At 25.3% G+C, this 20,793-nt stretch overlaps 1 protein-coding gene across 1 annotated transcript in view; it reads left to right on the top strand.

Moving 5' to 3' along the window:
* The window catches only part of LOC134830270 (nuclear receptor coactivator 3), a 42,685-nt gene that overhangs the window by 3,029 nt on the left and 18,863 nt on the right, over positions 1-20,793 (top strand). Inside the window, exon 2 of the mRNA XM_063843691.1 lies at positions 6,549-6,670. Within this exon, the coding sequence (XP_063699761.1) occupies positions 6,642-6,670 (29 nt within the window). The 5' untranslated portion in view covers positions 6,549-6,641. The remainder of the gene's footprint in view (positions 1-6,548; positions 6,671-20,793) is intronic.

Raw genomic sequence — 20,793 nt, 5'->3', positions numbered from 1 at the left:
AAAACAAGCAACAAAAAGCTCGTTGTTTCAAATATTTTTCAAATTTGGCAGCTGATATGGCAAAAAAAAATATTAAAAATATTACTGCGTAATTTTTGTTTGTAGGCTACGCTACTCTCGTAGTGCCTTTTATTTTGTTTTTTTTTCGCTTGTATGTGTTTGTAGCGTTCGCGTAACCAAGTTCATGTTGAGAGAGAACAGTTTCGCTCGTCGTCGTGAACGATGATTATGAAAATAAAAACAAAATTGTGACGTAGCTTCGTGTTGAGTGAGCGAAGAAGACGAGAAAAAAACTGAGAGTGTTCATTCCGTTCATTCATCAGCGGCGATAAAGATAGACGTGTACTAGACAGAGAGACACTCTGACGAATCTATCAAGCTACCAAATTTATTTTTTTTTTATAAATTTTTTTTTTATTATTTTTTTGTTTGTTTTTTTCTTAAAAGCGATCTTTTCTTGAAATAATTTTCAAAAAAAATTCCTAAGTGTCGAGCAAAGTTTACTTACAATGTAAAGTAAACATAGACGGGGTATTTAGTATAATTTAATAATAAAAACGAACATTGTTTGCAAAATATAAAGTACTTATTTTTTTTTTCATTGACGCTGACGAAAAAAAATTGTTACGAGTAAGTTGAGATCCTTTTTGTCACTTTGTAATACAATTTAATGAAAAACAGTCGTGGCCAATGACACTTCCTTAGTGTGTCAGCATTTTCTTCACACTCTCGCTCTCTCTCGCTTGCTCAGTTAGAGTTGCGACTGATTCTCGAGGCATGTCATGTAATTTCACTCCGCATGCAACAACGTTACCGAACAAACAAAGGAGGCGATTGTGATGCATTTGAGATGTCGTTCTAGCTTTTCGCTAGAAGTAGAGACGAACACTGACACGGAACTGACACACAAGATTTATTGCATAAAGAAATTCTCTCGAATCTAGTACTCTAGTTGCATATTTTATTGGATTTTATGATATGGGGAAGGGAATGTATCTCGTAATTTCTGATGAAAAGGCCGGAGTGATGGGAAAAAATATTTCATTTTGTTTGTAATTTAGGACAGCATAAAAATGTGAAATTATTTCAATTTCATCGTAATTAATTCCAGGATAAACCGCACAATTGCCATACAAATTTCACTTAAATTGTGCGATTTATCCTTTTCGCCCGGGAATTTATTTGAGAAAATTCAAAAAATGAGTTGATAAACTGTAAGAAATTGTTCAAATTTTGGAATATTAAAAATTGAGTTAATAAATTATTATTAATTTTGAATAAAAAAGAGATTCTCTGTTACCTGATGATGGGTCGAAAAAAGTAAAAGATCGAAACTAATCGTAAATAAATGTGTTTTTACGAATATAAGGAATCAACAAGATGTTTTGTACCCAATAAAATCATTGTGAATAGATTTTTTGAGCTCCAAATATCAAAATTTTGAGAAAAAATGTAATAATTTCCATTAAAAGTAGTTTAAAAATAATTATTTCTTCCTTTTTCTATTTTTTTTTTTTTTTTGAAAAATGTTGAATTTTGAATTATTTTAAATTAAACACCTTTTAGTTTCTTAATTTCTTAAAAAAAAAAATAAAAAAAAAATAAGAGAAATTCAAAAGGTGTTTAATTTAAAATAATTCATAATTAACGATTTCTCGAGCTCCAAAATCAGAAAATTTGTGATGTTGAATTTTGTTCAAAAAATATTCATTTTTTAAACATGTTTATTAATTATAAAAATTATTAATTTAATTTAATTTTTAATTAAAATTGTAATTTTTAACCACTTGATTTTCTACATTCTTCTTATTTAATGTTTTCAAGATCAAAGAATTTTTTTTTAAATTTTTTTAGTAAAATTTTTTTCCAATTTTTACGTTAAATTTTAAAAGAAAAATTTACACAGAACTTGTAAAATTTATCATTAAATTCGATTTTATTTCAATTCAATTCAGTTTTATGCTTCTGTGAGGTATGCAATGAATATTACGCGTCATATTTAAGAATTTTCTTCCATTCTTGATTTTCCTTGACGTTTTTCACAATTTTTTCAATTTTTGTGTACTAAAACCTTCTGTCAGTCAAAAGGAACAAATTATGAAATTCCCAAAAGAGATTCGTGAAGCAGAACTTGAGCTATAGCGTAACAAAATATGTATGGATTGAAGAAATTTCAAATTTTAGATTAAAATTTAGTTCGTTTTAAACTTTAAAAAATATATTTTTAAATTTTTTATCTTAATTTAATAATTTAAGTTATTTCTTAACTTAAAATTTAAAAATTCTTAATTTTTTTTTTTAAATTGAACTTAAATTAAAATTAAAAATAATCCAATTGGAAGAAATTTGAAACAATCAAGAGTTGTTCAACCCTAAAATAAAATTTTCATTGTCAAAATTAAAATTTTTCACTTAATTATATTACTTGGTCAAAAACTAGTTTTAAAATCAATTAAATTGACAGAAAAATGTCATTCAAACGGAATTTCCGTTCACCTCCTTGATTAATCTGCAAATTCTTACGAAAAATGGCCTTCGCTGCAAAAAAAAAGACAATCATTTTTTCTGTATTAATTTTTTTTTCATATTTATTTTTTTTTTCGATAAAAAACCATCAAAAAGTCACGACCAAATAAATATCATTTTTAATCATATTTATATAAGCTCATAACCACATAATATCTGAACTGCGAGACTTTTTTGATTTACACAACAATTCGACGATGAACGCGAGTAAAACGGTCGACGGTATTACGTGAGCTTGAATATTATTAATATTTATTATTATTAGTATTACTTTTGTGTGTATTTTATTTCCTTTTGGACACACACACAAACATTCTTAAAAGCTTATCATCAATTTTAACCAGTCACCTATCAATCACTCGTTCGTTCCTTTGGTCATCGGTCTCGGTTTTTGCGAGATTTCCAAGAAATTTTTATCTTTTTTTTTTCGTTATGAGATAATTTTCTGGATCTGACTCAACTAAGTGTCTAAAAAAAATTTTTTTAACGTCATCGTTAATTAATGGATCTTATCTACATAAAAGACAATCGTGCTCGATATCGAGGAAAAAAATGCTAAAAGCTGTTCCTTTTTATGTTTCTTCCACACAAACATCAATTATTTGTGGATTTTTGAATAACTCGCCCGATTCGAAGACAAATTATGAAAAATGTCTGTCAAGTTTTTGGCATTTTTATCGAGAGGACGAATTCCGAGACACTAATTTCATCTCGTTCCTAGAAAAATTAGGTCAACAGAGCATGACAACGGGCCCGAAACTGGATGCACGAGAGAAAAGAAGAAGAAGAAAAAAATACACCAGTTTACCCGTTTCTTTATATGTTTATCATATCTATTATTATTTGTGTGTCTTTTGATGCTTTTTTCTGCCTTTCTGCTACAAACATGCACGAATTGCCAATCGAACGTATATAAAAGGAACCGGTTAACCGTCGTCAGAGCTGTCACACATATGTATGATGATGCAAGAAATACCAATATTTTTATTATTATTGTAGAGAAGAAAAAGCAAAGTTTTCAAAAGAGAAACATATCTCGCTCTATGTAACTAGTGATGTTGCTGATCATCATGATGTTGCGTGTGTGTCGTCGTCGTCGTCATCATCTCCATACGAGCTCATGGCATAACTGTTATAGCTGCTGCTGGCTGGTGTAACTGTATAATGATTATGCGAAGAAGAAAACTGTTTTTTCATTCAGCGAGATTCTGTGTCAGGTTGTGTGGAACAGGTAGATAAAATAAATAAATAAACAGAAAAACTAATCATTGAAACAGCTATGCGTTGGAAATGTTTTGCCATTAAAAATACATCATTGAACGGAAATAAGTAAATTGGGTTTTTCTTCGATTATTTTTTTTTTTGGGACGAGTAGAATTTTGGATGAATTTATTAAAGACAATTTTTTTTTACATAAAAAGGATATTTTTGATTTATTTTAATATAAAAAAAAATTTTTGGTCATTTTTGATTTTTTAATAAGAAAATTTGGAATTTTGGAAGCTTAAAAATTATTTCTAATTTATATTTTTGATTCTGACAACGAAAATAAAAATTAAATAAAATTTTCTCAAAAAATAATTCCTTCAAAATTAAAATAAAAATTTTTTAAAAAAATAATTTTTATTCAATAAATAATTTATTTATTTTTATTTAACTTAATTTAATTTTTAAAATTATTCAAATGAATATTTTTTCTTTTTTAAAATGAAATTTTTTTTAGTGAAAATTTTAAAATAAAAAAATTATGACTTTCAAACGAATTTTGATAAAAGTTATGATTTTTTTTTAATTCAACAAAAATTAAATTAAATTTAAAAAAAAAAGAAAATTTTTCATCTAAATTAATTTTAAATAATTAAATAAAATTAATTAATATTAAAATAATTAATTTTTTAAAAATTTATTCAAATCAATTAATTTTAATAATAATTTTTTTAAATAATTTTTAATAATAAAAATTAATTAATTAATTAAAAATTAATTTTTGAGTAAAATTTAACCCTACCAAATTGCTACTGAAAATTTAAATAAAAAATGTAGGTGGATATTCAAATTATTCTCGATCATTATTATTAATTAATGCCTGAATTAATTTACAATAATTCATAAATATTTTTGTTAATATATTAAATAAAGTAAATAAACAATCACTAATTAATTTAAATCCAAAAAATAAAAAAAAATTGAATAAAAAAAATTCTGGTCAAACCAAACCAAACTTATTTGAACGTCAAAAACGTTCATCCCAAAATTTTGCTTCAAAAAATAAAAATAAATAAAAATAAAATCATCAGACGGAAAATCACAAAAAAAAAACATATTTTTACAACAAAACCTTTTTAGATTATATTCCATAAACCGCATTTATACACCAATTACCTCACCAAATGCTAGACAAAAAGGATCACAAAAAAAAAGTGTTCAAATCTCCACCCAAACAGCCGATCTTTTTATTTAAGACAATCATTAATAAAACGCAAACCCACAGGAAATGACTTCATTTAAGCGATTTTTTTTTTAAATTTCATGAGCGAATAAAATCTACTTTAATGTTGCTCGCGGCTCTCATTTCGATATTTGTTGTTATTATGTCTATTAACTATTTATTAGATGGATCTCGAGTAAATTAAGTAACAACCTCACGAAAGGCTTTAATTTTTCTGCTCGGAGAAGAGGTAGAAAATTGGTATCTTACGGATAATATTATCTTGTAAAAATAATCGTAAAATGAAATAAAATTAGCGTTGTTATAGAACCGTTCCAAGAAATAAATAGCCGAAAATTTGCAATTTTTTTTTGCGAGATTTATCTTTTAATACCCAGCAGCTTTAAATTCCCAAAGATGCGAAAAAAAAAATATGAATAAAATAAAATTAAATCCACAAAGAGACGTGAATGTGTCTCGGATGTTATAAATAAATAATAATACATTTCCCGAATTATGAAGATTGGATTTAGTTTACTTTGAAGCAAAAAAAAAAAGAAATCTTCGTTGTGCGGGAAACGTCTATTAGCATTTATTTAGCTACAACAAATAATTTGACAATCTGATAGCACATTATTATATTGATTTAATATCGAAAAGAAATGTCGTGTTTGAAATTTTAAGCAGTTGTGTGTTTAGAACTTATGTAAGCAATGTGATTGTCTCGAGCTCTTTCTACTTCTATTTTGTTTGTTTTACGTCACATATCACACCCAACTATGCTAGTTATGACTAGACTTTTAATAAACAAGGCATTTTAGGTTGATACAATTATTTAAAATGTTTTGAATTTCCTCATACTTAATTTTTTTCGGAAATAATTAGAATAAAATTTGTTAAAAAATTTCTTAAATGTACAAAAATTTTCAATTTTTTGCACAACTTTTGCCAATTATTTATAAAAATTATCAAAATTTTCATTAAAATCGATTCAAAAGTTCTTATTTTATCAAAACTTTTAGTGAAAATGTTTATTTTTTTTTTTAAAAATGATCATAAATTAATAAAAATAATTATTATAAAATTTATAAAATAAAATTTTAAAAACTAAATAAAATTAATTTTTTAATTAATTTAAATTTATTAATTAAATAAACTATTAATTATTAAAAATTTTGTACAAAAATTTTAAAAAATTCTATAAAAATTAATTAATTCAATCAATAGAAATAATTTAATTTTTTAAATTTTAAAAAGGACATTTTTATGGAAATTCTAAAAAAATAATATTTTTGTGCAACAATTTTTTAAATTAATATTTTTCTTTAAAAAATTTAAAATTTTCATTAAAAAATTTGAAAAAATAAAAAAATAAATTAAATTAAATAACTGCTGAGTTTTAACGAAATTTTCAATTTTTTTTACAATATCTTAAATGAAATCAAACATTTTTTTTAAATATTTTATGTTAAATATTCTTCTTGAGAAATTTTAAGAAGAACTCCAAAACATTTTTAAAAATTGTATCGGCCTTATTTCAATTGTCTCTTTTTTTTCCTGTTTCTAATCCGCCTCTTTTATTCTCTCGTTACAGGTGGCTGGCGTTTCAGCAACCACGGAGCAATCCGCTGCTCCCACGGCAACATCTCAGGGTCACTTGCCCTTGCCGCTTGCAGATGAAAGTCATATGTCTATTGCAACGGCTGAAAATGCTGGGTAAGTTTGTTTGCTCTTTGATTACAAAACGGAACGAAGCGAACGAATCAAAATCAATAAAGCGACATCATCACTCAAATTCTCGTTTTCGTGTGTTTCGCGTGGTGATACCGAGCGTCGTCGAGTGACACAGGAAACTACAGTCGACGAAAAACGAAAAATAAAAAAACTTTTCTGTTTATAATTATTTCGAATTGATTATTATGACGTGGTTGTGTTTTGTTTCTGTTTATTTTGCAAAATTCCGCTACGAACGACGCTTATTTATTATTTTATAAATACAGAGAATTTTGCACAAAAAGGTTATACAAGCACAACGACACCTCGAATGTCGAATACTTTGCTAATGATTGTGTCAGTTCTCGAAGTGTATTGAGCAACAAGCTCATTAGTAATTAAGATTCGCTCGCACTGAAAAATTCTTCGCTCGCAGAAGCATTATTATTAATAATTTATTTTAAAAACAAAATCATCTAAGCGTCGTTACTCCGTATGCGAGGCAAACTTTTATATAAGAGAGGCCATACAACATGCCAAAGTTACTCGCTCGCTTTCTTGATGCGATATTTATATAAGTAAAAGTCGTCACTAAAATTCTCATTTTTTTGCTGCGTGCACGTTAGATGTCGACACAAAATGTTTCCTCTTTTGCTCGAACTCGAACTGCAAAGAAAGAAACACACTTTATTCGTGAAATTTCCAAACATCGCAGCTCACTGCAATTTATTTTTATCATCAGCGCGCGCGTTGGTTGCCATATCGTGCGCTATGTATTTTTCTTCTATCACTTTTGATGTTAATTATTATTTATTGTTTGCTATTATTTCAAATAATTTATTTAATTGTGTGAAATTAGAAATTTTCGCTGTGATGATCGCGGAATGTTTTGTTGTTGTTGTTGATGAATTTCATGAATTTGGGCCGAATTCCCTTTTGATTGTTTGTTCCTGTGAAAATTAGAAAAAAAATATAATTAAAAATAAATAATTAATTAAATAATAATATAAATTTAAAATAATTTTTAAAAAATAATTTAAATTCAAAAATAAAGTAAAAAAAATTATTAAACTTTTTTAAATCAAAAAAATAATTAATTAAAATATTTTTTTTAATTTAAAAAAAATTAAAAATCAATAAAATAATTTTTTGTTGTAAAAAAAATATTTTAATGACCAATTCCAATTAAATAAATTAAATTCCAAACAATAAAGGACAACGTACCCAAGTAATTACTCCATCTCATGTTTGTCACCGAGACACCTCTAGAAGGATGTCAACGCCTTAAAACTAATTACCAAAATATTTATGTCTCCCGAATTTTTTTTCCATCAAAAATTTTCATAGACACGCGTCGGATTTTGCGTATTTGCTAGGATTTTCGAGAAAATCGCGAAATTTGACAATAAAAGCAACAGCCAAACAACAATTTTCTCTCATGTTACTTACGTGAGTAGGTGTAAAAAAGGAAAACTTTTTTGTTTGTCATATCGAAAAATGTCAAAGAAAAAAAAATCTAATATAAATAATTAAATTTGATGTTTTTCCACTGATATTGGAGACGGGCAGGAATGTCAACAAAAAGGCGCAAAAATTAATTCAAAGCAAAAAATTTAAGTTTTTAAATTAATTTTTTTAATTTTTATTTATTTTTTTCATTTAAAAAATATTTTTATTAAATTTTATAATTTTTTTTTAAATTTAATTAAATAATTTTTATTTTAAAAAAAAAAAAAAAAAATAAATTTTCATAAAAATTGCTTCTTTTAGTGGCTTTTAAAATTCAATTATGACTTTTTCGTACGAAAAATTTTTGATTGGCACATTCCGGAAGATAAAAAGCAGCATTTCTAGTTCAAAAACGTAAATAAAATGCAAAAAATAATAATAATAATCGCATTATCATCTAAAAAAAACTCAAATTTACATAACACAGTTTTATATCTCTCATTTTTATTTGAAAAACAAAAATGTATTTTCGCGCGATTACACCTTTTTGATGTGTTTGTGACAAGAAACACTATAAAAAGTCAAAATAAATCGTAACGGAATGGAAGTGATACACAAAACAAAGCAACTTACAATCGAGTTTCAGCAAAAAAAAAATTGTAGTGAAAAAAAAGTTTGAAGTGAATATACTTGAATTTAATGCGAACTTGGCAACAAAAAAAAGTTTTGCATAAAAAAATAATAATAATGAACAAATCTTTTGTCATAATAATCATTTTTTTTTTGTTCGTACAAGATTTTCGGTTGTTCGAATGGAAAGGTAGCTCTACGAATTCTTTTTTATTATTTGTTTGTTTGTAATATGAGCAAATCGAAAAGAAATAACGATCATGATAAACATGTGGATGGGGAGTGTTGTTGTGCCTTCTTTCATTTTTTTTGCATAAAGAAAGTGTGACCTGTGTGAGTTGGTGTACTTTACAAGGTTAAGAATTCGTTTCGGGTGGAAACAAGATGAAAAAACTTTTTTTTCCTCCTAACAAGCTCTTAACGCCGCCTTCAAACGTTTTTTTATTGACAAAAAGTATCTGGGTTTGAGTCGTAAAAAAAAAGTGAAGCAAATTATTTTCCATGTTCAGATTCTCATTTAATGTCTTTCTGCTTATCAGATTCATTTGAATTCAAAACCAACAAAAAAAGTTGTACAATAAACCTATTTTGCTTCGTATGCGTTGGAAATCAGTGCAGTGTACCAGTTGTATTTACTTCAAAAGTAATTAAAAAATCTGTATCACTTTCCATTATAAACATAAAGTTTTATTGTACGCCACCATGATGTGTTTTGTAAACGAACAGCAGGCAAACTGTCTCTCTTCTAGTTAGCGCTTCGTCGTCGTCGTCATCGTGCATGGCAAAATTGTGTATGAAATGTATTTACCTACAATAAAAATAAATAAAATAATAAATAAATAAACAATAGTGTTGTATATTTTTCGTATTATATTTTTTTTTTTTTGTATGAAACAGTAAATTTTATGCAGTAAACACGAGTATCAGAATACAAAACAACATGACGAGGAAAGAAAAAAAAGGCGTTTATTGTGACTTGATCGTACTTTTTGAGGTTTTAAAATGATTTATAGCTGAAAATTATTTTTTAAAAATAATTTAGAATTTTTTCGATTTTTTTTTTAAATATTTCAAAAATAAATTTGTAAATTTGTAGAACATTTTTAATTTAATATTTTAAAAATAATTTATTAGAAATTTATTTTTAATAAAATTATTGTATTTTTTGCGCCAGAAAATTCATAAAAATAACATTCTTAAATATAAATTATAATTTTTGAAAAAAAAAAATAATTTTAAATAAATAATTTTAATTAGTTAATTAATTTATTTAACAAATTTAAATAAAATTAAATTAAATTTGTAAATTTTTGCAAAAATTTGTAAATTTAATTTAATTAATTATTTTTTTAAATTAATTTTATTTCATTTTAATTATTTCGTATAAAATTTATTTTTTTTTAATTAAAATTTTACATTAAAATTGTTTAAAATTTTTAATTGAATAAGACAAGTTTAATTAATTATTTTTTTTAAAGATATCAATATTAAATTAATTTTTGTTTAATTGATTTAATTAATTAAACTTTTAAAAAATTCGAATAAAAAATTATTTTTCATCAATATTAAATTAATTTTTATTTAATTGCTTTAATTAAATAAACTTTTAAAAAATTCGAATAAAAAATTATTTTTCATCTATAAAATAACACTGAATTTATGTATTTTTTTTTATTTTGTAATAAATAAATTAATAAAAAAAATAATTTAGAAAGACTCATAAAACTTTTCTCCTCAACCCACAAAAAATCCCTTTCAAAACCGCGCCACAAACCAAAAAACGCGCTAACAAAAAAATTATCGCTCGAAAATGTCAATCTGTGGTGTTATTTTTGTCGAGTGTTAGTTGTTTGTTTGTTCAAATCATGTTTATGATACAAGATACAATCGCTTCAAAACACACACACTCGTATCACACATTATGGCGACTACTCCTTTGTTGTGAAACAAATATCTCGTATTGATAAAAAAAATGTGCTTTTGTTCGTTGTATGAAAAAATTCAAAAGTTATGAGAAATTTGAGATCTAGTTTTTTATGTAATACAAAAAAAAAATACAAAATTCGTTATTTAACTGTTAGAGTGTAATATAAAACAACAAGTGAGTGATAAATATTTTCAGCTTTTTTTTTCGTGAGAAATGTTCATAAGTGATAATTTGTCGGTTCGTTAGGAGGGAAGCGCGTGCAGACACTGACCCTTTTTGGGTGGCCTGACCATTCAATTTGTATCAAAAAAAAAAAATTGAAGTGTCATGATTAGAACAAAAGCATGTGCGGAGGAGTAACAACAAAAAGTGTCTGGTGCAAATAAAAAACTATCGTCATTAATTCTCAATCATTCTCTTTCTTTGCCAGTCTCTTTTTTGATGAATTGAAAAAGTTTGTTTGGAAACAACGGCAATTTATCCTTTACTCCCGCTCATAAAGTTAATTAAAAGAGATTTCTTTTGTAGTTCATTGTAAAAAATTTACGTCTTGCGGTGCAAAAAATAATGCGAGACGTGAATTAATTTTAGGCTTTCCTGCAGGAATTTTTTATGGCAGAAATGATTTACTTGAGACAAAAAACCATTCTAATGAATATTTAAAAAAAATAATTACAAAAACTTTAATTTTTGAGAAATTTTGTGATTTTTAAAGACTTGGGTCAAATTTTCAAAAAAATTTTATACTAAATTTAAAAAAAAAATTCTCATCATTCAATTTTTGGACAAATTTGTGATTTTTGAAGGCTTAGTTCGAAATTTTTCAAAATATTTTTCCCTTAACTTAAAAAAAAATAACTTTAGCCTCAATTTATAAATAATTTTTATGATTTTTAGAAATTCAGGTCAGGATTTTTTGTAATATTTTTAATAATGTTTCATAATCTTTAATCAACCTTCAAATTTTTAACAATTTTGTCATTTTTTAAGGATCAGTTCGAAATTTTTTGAAATATTTTCACTAAATTAAAAAAAATCTCAAAACCTTGAATTTTTGAAAAATTTTATGAAGTACTAGATCAAATTTTTTTGATTTTTTTTTTTCATTAGGATCGTTTTTGTCTCAAAAAATCATTTTCCAGTACGAAATTCAACTCGAAATCTTTCAGAAAAGCCAAAAATTTGATTTTTCAGGTCTCAAAATAATGCGAGACGTAAATTTTTCACTGTGCCGTTGTGCGGTGATGTGGGAAAAATGTCGCGTCGTGTCTAACAATTTCTAGAATCAAACTTGAAAATATTGCAAAAGAATGTCAGGTACTGACGAAATGAATAAATCATTCAAATCGTCGTTGTTCCGAACCGTCTTCGTCGTTTTATTTTTATAAAAAAAAAGTAAAAACAGGCAGAAAAATACACATTACAAAAGTGATCTAACACATCAATTGCAGTGTTTTGAACCCGAAAATTAAGTCGAAAAGTGGCAACATGTGTGAACAATCTGTACAGAGGGAAAAAAATATATGCATATATGGATTTTTGTTTGAATCTCGCTCAATTTTTTTGTTCTTCATCTTCTTCTCCGCATTTCACACAACAACAACGACAGTGCGCGGCAGCAGAATATCGGCGGCGGCGACGGCGGCAGCATGACATTCACTCCGCTTCTTGAATCATCGCACACCATCAAAAAATTCGAGCGGACATGTGTGTGCGAGATTTGTTCATTTTCGCTCTCTCTCATTTATTTTTTCCTGTGTATTTGTGTGTCTTTGACGAAGGAAAAAAAAATAAAAAGAATCACATATGTTTCTCACAGACACCAACACACTCAAATTCCGATGACGACGACGATTCATCAAGAGTTTGTTGTCGATTTTAATGGTTTGTTTGTGTTTTTGCCTCCACGACGTTGCGTGCACGCCGCCATATGACGCACGGTGCAATGTTGTTTTCTTCTGCAACGAAAAAAAAAAAATAAATAAAAATTATTTTTATTTTCTGAATGTTTTCGAAAAAAAAAATCGCAAATCCGAGAGAAACGCGAGATAATTGTCACTCATTACGTGCAAACATGCCAATATACAACCAATTTAGAATATTGTTTGTCATAAAGTTACGTAAGGTCTTATTTGCCCGTCGTCGTCGTCGTCGTTGTTGTTGTTCATTCTTTGAATGCTCGGTACTCGAGGTAATTTAACAAATACTAGCAAAAAATACAAAACATGACGTTGTAGCGGCTTTTATTAGTTTGTTTTTTTTTTGTTGATTTACTCGAAAGCAAAAGTGTGAAAAATTTTTTCCTTAAAAAAATCAAAGTTTTTTCGAAATTCTTTAATTTTTGTCAGAATTTTCATATTTTTTTAAGAAAAATAACAAAAAAAAAATCAACACAAAAATGAACGCCTTTTTTATGCGCAAACTCCGTCTCTCCGACGATTTCTGTTGTTGTTTGTTGTTATTATTCTTGCGATAAAATGTACATGAAAGAAGGTACATGATGTAAACAACCAAAATTATTATATATATAAATATTTTTGCGCTCGACAGTGAGAGAGGACACCCCGAACGTCTAATGAGAAATTTATAAAATAATCCGAAGAAATCGATCACGAAATTTCTTTTGATCAAGAGTTTTCTTCTTCTTCATGGTTTTTATACTTTTTTTTGTGACAGCGTGGCATAACAAGCCGGTAAATTGCGTTTTTTGATAGGAGGAGTGAAATTATTGATTACTTGCCGAAAGTTGGTGATATGTGAAGAGATTTTTGGGAGAGAAATAATTTTTTGTTAATAAATTAATAATTTTAGAACAGAAAAGATCAATTTTTGAGGAAATCAAAAATATTTTTTTTTATTAAAATTAATTTTAAAACTAAAAATTTTATTTACAAAAATTATTTTTAAAATAAAATTTAATTTTCGAATAATTCTTAATAGATTTTAGAAAATAAAAAAAAATAATTAAAAAATTTTTAAATATAAATTCTTAAAAATTACCCGAAAAGTCAGGCAAACACAAAAATTGTCTTAAATTTAAGAATCTTAAGAGATTTAATATGAATCTTAACCTTAAATTAGGTAAAATGATCTAAAATATTTTTAGATTTTTTTTTTATATTTAAGATTTTAACTTTTTGGCCATTTTTGGATAAAAGACAAATTTTTAAAATTTCTTTACAAATTATTTGTTTTAATTTTGATTTAATGTGACTTTTTTTTATTCTAAAACTTAAATAAAAAAATTCATTAATATTAACTTTAAAGTTGAAAAATTTTTAAATTAACAGACTTTCTGAGTTTAAAACTTTAAAAGGAGTCATAAAAATTTAAAAAAAATAAATATTGATTAATTTTTAATAAAATAATTCGAAAATTAAATTTTTAGCTCAAAATTTTTAAACTAAAATTATTTAAATATTTTTTTTTTTTTTTAATTAAAAAAAATATATTTAAATGGATCTAAAAATATAGTTTACTAACTTTTTAATAATTTATTTTAAAAAATTTGAATTTTTAAACTTTTTAATCATTTTTAAAAAATTCCAAGTTATTTCATCAAAAATTTTATTGAAACGTATAAATTTTCTCACCTTCTGAAGGGACCAAATCCCAAATTGGCACGTTTTCTTCTATGAACCTCCCGACCATTTATCATCCTTACCTTCCATTTGACCTAAAATAAAATGATAAAAATCAAAATTAGGATCTGAGAAATTTCCTTTCTCCCTGCCAACGATTCTAATCTTCCGTTGAATGGCTTGTCCCCAACATGTGCCTTAACAAGAATGGAGATTTATCAAAAATTCCATCTCATCATGTCAAAATTAATGTCACATCATTCTCTTTCGTCCAAAAAATTTCATCCGAAAAATCCTGTTGATATGGTCTCATTGTTGATGTTTCATTGTGTTTTCTCAGCAAATCTTTTGTTGTTGCAAGTTTTCCTAACAAACACACACAGAAAAAAAGAGGAGATCTTTTATTATTTATTGTATTCATTCGGTCTTGCGAAACAAAAATGGATCGTTTTAAAGGTTTCCTATTCAAATTCAGGATATTTTTTGGGGGTAAATTATTTATTTATTTTTTTTATTTTTTTGTGTAATGAGAGGAGAGCAGAAAAATATTTATAAAAATGATTTATTCCATCATGATTAATTTGTGTGTATTTGTTGTGTTTTTTGGTTCATTTTTGTGCTTTTTTGTTGTTATACATTCGAAAAAGATGACGAAATGGAGAAGAAGAAGAGATGAAGGCGTTCGCACAAACAACATATAGCTGATGTGTTTTTATTAGGTATCAGCTCTTTATAGATATTTTTTTCTTCTTGCCATCTCTCTGGTTGTGTGAGTGCCTCTCGCGTACGTTGCGAGCCGAGTCGAGTCGTCGTCGAGTCATACACACAAACCAAAACGTTTATGATGTAGTGATGTATGCATAAAAACCGAGAAATAGAATAGAGTAGAATTTTTTTTTCGGGGTCGACGAATTCCGCACCGGTGTCCTTGAATATTTGTTTAGAGGGTAGAAAGGTTTTAACCTGTTTTTTTGGCTCGAAAACTTCCTTCTCAGCAATTTTTTTTTTCGCTTTTAAAATTTTCGAGTCACCTCGATTCCGAGCTCGTCTCACCTTGACCGGGTCAAATGAAGTAAATGCGCATCGGGAACGTGCTTGACGTAATCCCGTTTTCGTGACATTTTGCAAAACCTTGTCGCTGGTCATGGAAAATTTTCTCCTGAAACTAAATTGAATTTTATTTCAATTATTATTATTTTGTATCGAACAAACACCTACAGCTATCACTCTTGGCAAACAAACTTGATGCTAACAGTAAACAACCCACAATTAATTAGAATAGAAAAGAAAGAGAGAGAATCAAAGTTGTAAATGCTGCACAGATTGAGACAAATTTTATTTATTGAAAAGTTTTGTGAAACTTGTCGATTGACGTAAAGTCCGTGTGGAAACCTGATGTAAATGTTAGAAATAAAAGTACAAACGCTCACGCATCGATAGAGAGCATGATAATTATTTGTGTTACTTACAACAAACAATCAATTCCGAAGTACAGTCACCGCAGGTTACAAGAGTGTTGATAAGTAAACGTAGGTGACATTTTGATAAAAGTTGACTTTTTTCCATGCATTTGCGGTATGGGAGCCGGCTTGTACTTGAATTGGATTCCTAAATGATTAAAAAAATAAATAAATAATATTTAAAAAATTTTGAAAAAAAAAATCTTAAATTTATAAAATTATTTAATTAATTAATTAATAAATAAAAATAATTTTATTAATTAATAATTTGAAATAATTTATTTAAATTTATATAAAATTTTTAATTAAATTAAATATTTTTAAATTTTATTTTTTAATTTAAATTTTAATTAATTTTTATTTTTTTTATTGAAATTATAAAAAAAATAATTTTAAAATAAATTAATTATTTATGTTAATTTTTATTTTATTTTATATTTTTTTTAAATTATTGACTTATGTTAATTTTTTTTTAAATTCAAAAAAAAAAAAATAAAAATTAATTAATTAAAAAATAATTTTTACATAATTTATTAAATATTTTATGTCATGAAATTATTTAAAAAATTTTTTGAATTTTCAATGTATTTAAATATTTAAAATTTTTAAAAAATTATGTAATTTTCAATAATTTTTTTTAATTAAAAATTATTTTTATTTTCAAAATTAATTTAAATAATTATTTAAAACAATTTAAAAATATTTATTTAAAATATGCAAAAAAAAAAATAAAGTATGAATAAGCAAAAAATAAAACAAATAATGGAGACGCCCAGTTATTCACAAAAAAAAATAAATTAAAATAAAAGCTCTTTTATTTATTTTTTTACGCGTGTCTTTTTTTTGTTTTGTTTAGACAAACAATAGTTACTTTATCAATTAAAATACGTGCAAAACAACTCATTTCCTATTTAATTTTGCCGTAGTCTGAAAGATACAGTTTTTACGCACTCAGACATCATTTTAAACGCTTTAACACAAGTGTCATAAAAGTTTTGCGAGACAGCGAAAAAAAAATATGAAGCTAAAACCTTGTGTTATACACATTTTTTTATGATTCATACTTTTTTTTGTACATAAACGAAAATGTCAAGAGTAATTTTAGGCTTTCAGGTCTTTAGATTGACGGAAAATTGAATTTTTGTCTGTCTGTCACACACAAGAATATATTTTAATAAAGTACAAAAAAAATAGTTTTTAGAAACTCTCAGAATGAACTTTTTAAGGAATCTCGCGATTTTTTATTGACGAAATTGTATTATTTATTTAAAAAAAAAATATTTATTCAGTTGTCATATCACATTTTTTGCAAATTGAATAATACTTTACTCATAATTTTAAAATTTGATAAAAAACATCATGGGAATATGTTTTCTTATCATAACGGATGTTTGTTCAATTAACAAAAATAAATCTTTACAGCTTAAAAAAATATATGATTTTCACGCATTTTATTTTTTACCTTTAATTTGTGAAACAAATTTTAATTATTTATTAATTTTTTTTTACTATTTTAATTTAATAAAATTAATCATTAATTAAAAATTAATTTAATAATTCACAAAAAAAATAAAATTTAAAAAAATAGGTTAAATTATTTAATAAAAAAAATAAATTATATTGAACAAAAAAAAAATAATTTAAAAAAATTATTTTTAATAAAATTAATAAAAAAAAAATTATAAATTAAAATAAAAAAAATTAAAATTAAATTAACAGTTAAATTATTATAAAACTAAAATAAACGATAAAAAATTAATAAAAATATTAAAAAATAATAAAGAATTATTTATTTAATTAAAAAAAAAAAAAAAATAAAAAGAAGCACCACATTTTCTTTATAAAATTATTAAAAAACTACTTCCAACAATTAAAAAGTTCCACATTTAATATTTATGTAACATTTGCCTGAAACTGTAAAGCAACATTTATTTATCTTACAATCATCATTCTTGTACAATACGAACAAAAGTTATCATTATTGTATTATTTTTTGTCGTTTACATTTTTTTTCTTATTTTAATGTAAAACTCGATTTTTTGTTGATTTGTTTCAACTTTTAATAAGGTTTCCTACTTGCTTGTTTCTTTTTTTCTTGCTTGTCGTTTGTATTGTTATTGCTTGTTCTGCGTTATTGTTGTTTCGTACAAATAATAAAAATATTTTATTGAAATTAAAATAAAATTGCGTCGTTTTGTTTGGGTTTTGTTGCGTAAAAATACTAAAAATAATTTATTAAAATTTTCCTGATAAAAAAAAATTGATGCTAACGCGTCGTTACATTGTCACATAAATTGCTCGTAAAAATGTTAGACACTTTTTGCGAGTGACTCACGTTACACCTGATATCGAACAAATTTTTCTGACAATCCGCGCGAAAAATGTCGATAACACACAGAAAAAAAAAGTTTCAACGGTCATCGCTCCACTTTGCGCCGCATTGGAGAAGGAGGCATTGATAAGAAATTTATTACCAGCAGCAGGAGCAGCTGACATGTAGCTCGTCTCCTTTGTCGCAATAAAATAAGAAGACAAATCTTTCTTTTCGTGCCCGATAATAAATTTCCATGAACCATTTTCTCGTTTTTTGTTTGCACGGAGAGTCACATGGCCTTCCATCTATTATTTTTTGCGCTGATCCGGGATACAGTTAAAATGTTAGTTTAGTGTCAAGCTGCTCGCTTCTTGTGTTTGCAGGTAAAAACAGTTAGTTACGAGCCCATAAAAGACAATTTAAGCTCGTTTTATAAAAAAAAAAAATAAAAATAAGCAATGTTTATAATAACGATGTATCATTAATGTGTCGCGAGCAGTGTTTATGTCATTAACTTTGTCACTAGATTTTTTTTTTGTTGCTTTGCTTTTGTGTGTTTATTTGATGGTTTTTGACTCGAATCACTTCTCTCGTGCGATAATGATGATGATTGCTGTTGTTGTTGTTGCGAAATGCTATTTACGGAATATGGTGTGCGAGACGACATTGTCTTTTTTTTACGCATTTCAAAGAATTTTTTGAAAAAAATATTTTCATCCAGTTGTCAAGTGTCTTATAAAATATGAAATAATTTAGATAGTTAAGGAACCTGAAAAAATCAAAAGTAAAAAAGTAAATTATTAAAAAATTGTAGAAAATTATATATTTAAATTAATAAAATTTGAAATAAATAATTTAAATTAAAAAACTGATAATTTAGATTTTTTTTAAATAAAAATTAGATTAAAAATAAAATTTAAAAAAAAAATAATTTACAAAAAAAAACTAGATGAACAAATAATAAACTAAAATTAATTTAATTAATTAAAATTAATGTTCTAGATAAAAACCTAAAAATGAATCCAAATTTTAAAGAATCGAAATATTTTAATAAAAAATAAATGGTTTAAGAAAAATTAAATTAAAATTATTTTTTAAAAATTTAATTATTTAATTATTATATTAAATATTTTAAAAATTAATATTTTTTAATAAAATATCTGAAATTAATTCAATTCTCAAATATAGCAAAAATTTGACAAAAAATAAAATAAGATAATAAAACGGAACAATTGATTAATTTTGAATAAATAATTTAAATTTAATTAATAATTATTAAAAAAAAAAATATTTTTTTATTATATATTTATTATATATAAATAATATATGCATATAATAAAAAATAATTTTTTTTTTCAAAAATAAATTAATAAAAATAAAGATTAATAAGATTAATAAGATTAATTAATTTCTAATAAAATTAAATTTGTTAAATAAAATTAATTTAAATCTCAGTTTAACTTAAAAAATTAAATCTTTTTAATTAAATTATTTGACTTCATTTGTCAAAAAAAAAAAAAAATTAATAAATCCTTGTTAAATTTACTCAAAAATTTTTCCATAAAAATTGTGTGAAAAATTCTTCGTCGATTCGTCAAAAGAACGTAATTTCCCATATATTTTAAATATTTTTTTAGAGAAATAACGACACACTTCAGTGCCTTATCAATCTATGTTTGTCTTCATTATCTTCCATCAATACAGGCACACACACACACACCGCCTTAGACACTCGGAACACGATTTGCTGATAAGCGTCTGCTGCATGCATGCAAACAACAACTTAATCTTTGTACATTTTTTCCTCGACACACGCCAAAAATGACAAGAATCAGTCATTTTCCATACAGAAAAAGAAACGTCTTTCACTCTAATCTGCTTCTGCTTCCTCCACAACAACGACGACATCCACGCAAAAATAAATACCTACAAGTGTAAAGAAAGAAATTTTCATTGATTGATGGTCGTTGTCGCAAATTATGTAAAAAAAAAAAAAATTATAAAAATGTGATACGACGACACTTTTACACGACAACAGCGACAGCCAGTAACGAAAGGAGAGATAATGAGTGGCAGCAGGGTGATTCCTTAGACGTGTTTGGAAAAAAAGTCTAAATAGAACATAATAAACAAAATATTGTGTATCGCAGGTGGTTGACCTGGTCACTGACCTTACCCTTATTTTTCCCTGCGTTGCTGTGTGTCGCATACGCGCGCGAACGTACCGAGAGAGGACGTACCGATAAAACTTTGTTATTATTTTTATTAGTCAAAAAAAAGAACTAAAAGAGGAAAAGTTGTGTTGGTTGTTTTGCACGATGATTTTCCATTTTCATTCTTTTTTTTCGGAAAATAAAAAATAATTGTTTAGTGTTATGATTACGTGAATGTGGCTGTAGCGTGGAGACTCCCGCTGTAGATGGGAACAAAAACGGAAGGTCAAGTGCGGTCGATTGATGACAATTTTTTTGTGGTTATCGATTTCTGTAAATAGAAAAAAATTGCACAGATTTCTTTTTGTTAAATTGAATTATTTTTTTTTATTTATTTAAATAATAAATTAAAAATAAATAAATAAAAAATACAAATAAAATAAATTATTTTATTAATAATTATTAAACTTTTTAAAATAATAAATTAAAGAAATTATAACTAAAAAAATTTAGAACTTTTTTTTAAAAATTAAAGAAATTAACTAAAAAATTAAAAAAAAATAATTTTAAAAACTTTATTAAATCAATAATTTATAAATTAATTAAATTTAA

Source organism: Culicoides brevitarsis, chromosome 2, assembly GCF_036172545.1.
Source record: "Culicoides brevitarsis isolate CSIRO-B50_1 chromosome 2, AGI_CSIRO_Cbre_v1, whole genome shotgun sequence".
NCBI lineage: Eukaryota > Metazoa > Arthropoda > Insecta > Diptera > Ceratopogonidae > Culicoides > Culicoides brevitarsis.
This window is presented reverse-complemented; position numbering and strand designations above follow the sequence as displayed.